The sequence below is a fragment of the Larimichthys crocea genome, chromosome XIII (assembly GCF_000972845.2).
Source record: "Larimichthys crocea isolate SSNF chromosome XIII, L_crocea_2.0, whole genome shotgun sequence".
NCBI lineage: Eukaryota > Metazoa > Chordata > Actinopteri > Sciaenidae > Larimichthys > Larimichthys crocea.
Window position 1 is genome coordinate 22,996,883 of NC_040023.1, and position 4,230 is coordinate 23,001,112.

The following is a 4,230-nucleotide window of genomic DNA, read 5'->3' on the forward strand; positions in this document are numbered from 1 at the left end:
AGATTTTACTTCATAATCCGATTCCACTTTTAAACCTCATTTCTTTAGAGCACACAAACTTTCTGAGAATGGAAATAATAAAAGAACTGATTTGTATACAGAGAGCTGCACAGTGGGATACTGTCAGTGGCCCTGAAGGCGGGGATTTCTCGAAGAGTTTTTCTTTCATACTCATTATACATCTGTGTGGATGTATTTCTCTTCAACTTCAACCACTTCCTTTATTTTCTTTCCTTTGTAGTCTACAGGATGTGTCTGCTTCATGCAGAATTGCATGAAGATTATTTCTGTTAGTTAAAAGACATGACTTTATAACCTACTAATAAACGCTCTATACTCCTTACTTACTTTTTTTAAATGTAAGTTTTTGCCCCTATAACATTTCCATAGTTTATGTTGGCCGAACCATTAAAAAACATTTATATTTGTGTTGTAAAATGTATTAAACTAAATTGATTAAACAGACTTCTTTCACAGCAGCCATGTTGACATGAAATAGTATGTAAACCAATTATACTAATTAAGTTCCATTCAGGTCAAACAGAGTCATGGTGCTGCTGTGGTGCATGTAGACTCAAAGACTGCAAAGTCTCTGCTGCAATAAATGGAACTGATAAAGAGTAAAGTTGACACTCAGTATGTAAATGAGGCAAAAAGGCGCACTGTCTCTTTAAAGGACAACACCTCCCAGCAGACACTAGATCCTGCTTGAGTTTCGTTGCAACAAGCAGTGTGGTTCATACTACAGACGGTCTGTAGAGAGAGCAAAACCACGCAACAGTCTACCCCTAACCCACAGGAAGGAGCAGCTACCCGCGCAGTGTCAGAGCGTTCTGGTTTATTTTACCGATGTGACAACAGGAGCTGAGCTGCAGGTGAGTCTGTCTGTCTGTCTGTCTGTCTGTGCAGAGACCTTTGTGAAAATGTAATTCTCCAAAACGACAGAAGAGAAACAGACTAACATGACAACACGTGGGTGTGGGTGATGTTCTGGGTTTCAGCACTGAGGTGGAATAAAAAAGTAGAAATAGCAGTATTCATGTTGGAGAGGATCGTGGAAACTGAGCCAACAGGTGTGTCAGGTCACACCTGTTGGGAATGTAAACTACGTGGAATAGTTTGACTTGCTGATGGCTCGCTCTGGATTCGTTCTGTAACCTGGTGTCTTGTTTATTTCAGGTTTGAACACTTGGCTGTTCGTTTGGAGGATCTATACAGCTGGACATGGATTATTGGTGCCCGTCTTCACCGCTTTGGATTTAGTTAAGACACCTCACACTCCTGCGTCTCCTCCCCGGTGAAGTGTGTGCGCCAAGAACAGGTGGATCCTGTTTATGTGCTCAGCTTTATCCGACCCAGTTCATCCACCTTTCACCTTTATGGGGAACCAGGTGGAGAAACTAACGCATTTAAATTACGCAGAGGTGCCAACGTCGGATCCAAATGGGTTCGACCCGGATGACGACGGACCGCGGATAGGGGTCTCTTATATTTTCTCCAACGACGACGGAGACGACGATCAGGATGAAAATTTTGACCACTTTGCGTCGGTCAACCACGCAGCGAACCACGAAGAGAAGCCCTTCGACCCTCAGGATGAGCTAGAGTGCGCGATTTATTACCGAGAGGAGTGCGTATACGAGAGAGACATCGGAGCCGCCACGCTCTCACCGGAAAGTCTCCTGAACAAGTGCCGACCCGGAGACCTGCTGGAGTTTGTTGCCACTGGACAGTATCCACACTGGGCTGTTTACGTCGGGGACTTCCAGGTGGTTCACCTGCACAGAGCTGAAATAAAGAACAACTTTCTCACAGACGTGAGCCAGGGCAAAAAAGGCAGGATAGTGAACAGCCTCTACAGGTACCGTGCGCTCCCGCCGGAGTCAATCGTGCGCAACGCCCTGGATCATGTTGGGTCGAGAGACAGAGAGCTGTACTGGAGGAACTCTGAGTGTTTTGCCGCCTGGTGCCGTTTTGGCAAACGGGAGTTCAAAATCGGTGGGGAGATAAGGATAGGAAAGCAGCCGTACAGGTTAAAATTACTCTTTTCAGAGAAGAAGAGTCACGTCCTGGAGTTTCAGAGCCTGGAGGACGTGATCATGGAAAAGAGGAGGAACGATCAGATTGGCAAAGATGCTGTGACGCAAGAGCTGTCCAACCACCTGAACACAACAAATGAAATCAAAGAGGAGCGTTTTGTTGACTGATGGTTGAATCTCTGGTCGTCCGAGGCGGATTTGTGCTGAAGGAGATGATCAGTTCTCAGTTTTGATCCTTTAAAACAACATGTGTCTTGTTGAGGAAGCTTTTTTTTTCCAAGTGTCAACCTTTGTCTGTGGACTTGGGTACATGTGCAAACAAAAGTGAATCTTTAGAGAGAGTTAAAATTCAGATTTTTTTGTTCTCCAAAATGAGTGGAAAGCCCTGACATCTGTGGTGACACTTAAAGGTTCTTTTTCGAGTGCATGAGAGCAGATCGCAAGGGCCAAAACAAAATTCCCACTAGTTGATTTGCATCGGAAATGAGTAGAAAATTGCACACTGGAAAATGTCCTCCCTCCTTTTAAAGAAAAATGAGATTTTTGCACACCCCAACCCAAAAAATGAAGTCACTTGTAACATTTGCAATCGGAGCTGCACCTGCAGTCTAAGCATTTGGGGATGAAGTCAGAATTTAATTGCCCATAATTATCTTTCTAACCCAATGAATCTTTGCACAGAGGAGCAAAACATCTCCAATGTACTTGTACCTGACGAGAGTGCTGAAAGTGCTCGCTCCTGTACAACTCAGGTGTTGGAGATCAATACAGAGTGGAAGAGAGAGTACTTGCTTTTATTATAATGTGTGTGTCCAGCTTGAGGAGCCTGTTCTGTTACTTTATATCCAAACATCACACAGCTTTGCCCACTCTTTGCCTACCACATGGACACTGTTCACAGCTATGGACAGTGCACTTGTATTGATCCATCAACAGTTTATTTTTTTGGAAAAAAAGATGTTTGTATGAAGGAATATGGAAATAAATATATATTTGAACAGTAAAGGTTTATTTTCTCTTTTCAGTGATCAACCTTTAAATGATTCATGGTATTGTTGCTTATCGATATGTCAAATCAAGGGAAAGTAAGAGAGGTTGTTCTATTTTCTAACCAAACACCAACATTGTTTTGCACTGCACAAACCATCACAATTCCAGTTCACATCCCAGAGGACTTTTTCAACTTTTCAACTACTAAGATCTTTTGCTTTTTGTTTGTTGTTGTCTGATAAAGAGCGTCGGCTGCCCCGCAGTTAAATCTGCTAATGCTGCCAGTTTTGATCTTTAATATTTACTTCAGAGCACCAGCTCCCAGAAACCACATTACTTTAACATCAGCTTTGCTAGCTTGTGTTGTGTTCCAGCCGTGCTGGACATTTTGCTTTGTTTACACCTCTGCCGACTGAAGATAAGTAATTTTTGAAAAGTTTAGCCACGGGCTAAGAATGATCTTCACTCATATTTGGCTTTCCTTTCTTTTGCTGGAATTACAGCATTCATTAAATTTCAGGCAAAGGGGCAGTTTTGTTTTGTTTACACCTACAAGGAGGCTCAATTTGAACTGGATAATACGTGGTACATGGGGTAAAATTACAGTGGATATAATTTGGTATGGTTCAAATTTGATGGAGAAACAGGAAATGGATGCAAAAATGAAGGTGCCTATGATATCTTAAAAGCCGTGTCTAAACAATAACTGTCTCTGAAACACTCTACAGTTTGTTCACATACAGTCTGCAACGGAAATTACAGCCGACTCTGAGGTTGTTTGGTATTGTGTGACATCTTGTCTTTTTTTTTCTCCCCCCTCTGTGTTTCAGAGGAAGCTGATGACTTCCTCATAGCCAGTCAGACGATGAGTTACTTTGCCTGTTTGTTTTCCTCTGGAAATATTTGCATGGAGATAATTCTGTAGTCATTTTGCTGCAGGTAAGGTCCCACTGGACCCAAAGCAGGATCATCATCAACTCTGGTACCAAATAGGAAAGCTGCTGGACACATTAGCATTTCTTCAATCCTCTGTGGTCTACCACTGTGATGAAATATAAATTGTGTGTGTGTGTGTGTGTGTGTGTGTGTGTGTGTGTGTGTGATGCATATTTATGATAATCAGTCATATTTTTTTAGCCCCAACAGAATGCAGCATTGGATGAAGCACACAATGTTAAAGCAGCTGCCAGTCGAGTTGTGC

The 4,230-nt window shown here is 42.6% G+C and overlaps 1 protein-coding gene across 1 annotated transcript; it reads left to right on the forward strand.

The window, feature by feature from the left end:
- Window positions 1–695: 695 nt before the first annotated feature.
- On the forward strand, window positions 696–3,044 carry lratd2b (LRAT domain containing 2b). Its single transcript, XM_010740025.3, has 2 exons — window positions 696–875; window positions 1,180–3,044. The coding sequence occupies exon 2, from the start codon at window positions 1,335–1,337 to the stop codon at window positions 2,205–2,207; it is 873 nt and encodes a 290-aa protein (XP_010738327.2). The 5' UTR covers window positions 696–875; window positions 1,180–1,334; the 3' UTR covers window positions 2,208–3,044.
- Window positions 3,045–4,230: the final 1,186 nt, after the last annotated feature.

What these genes read in the sequence shown, in the direction of transcription:
- lratd2b (XM_010740025.3), top strand. Translation starts at nt 1,335, where the DNA reads ATGTGCTCAGCTTTATCCGACCCAGTTCATCCACCTTTCACCTTTATG.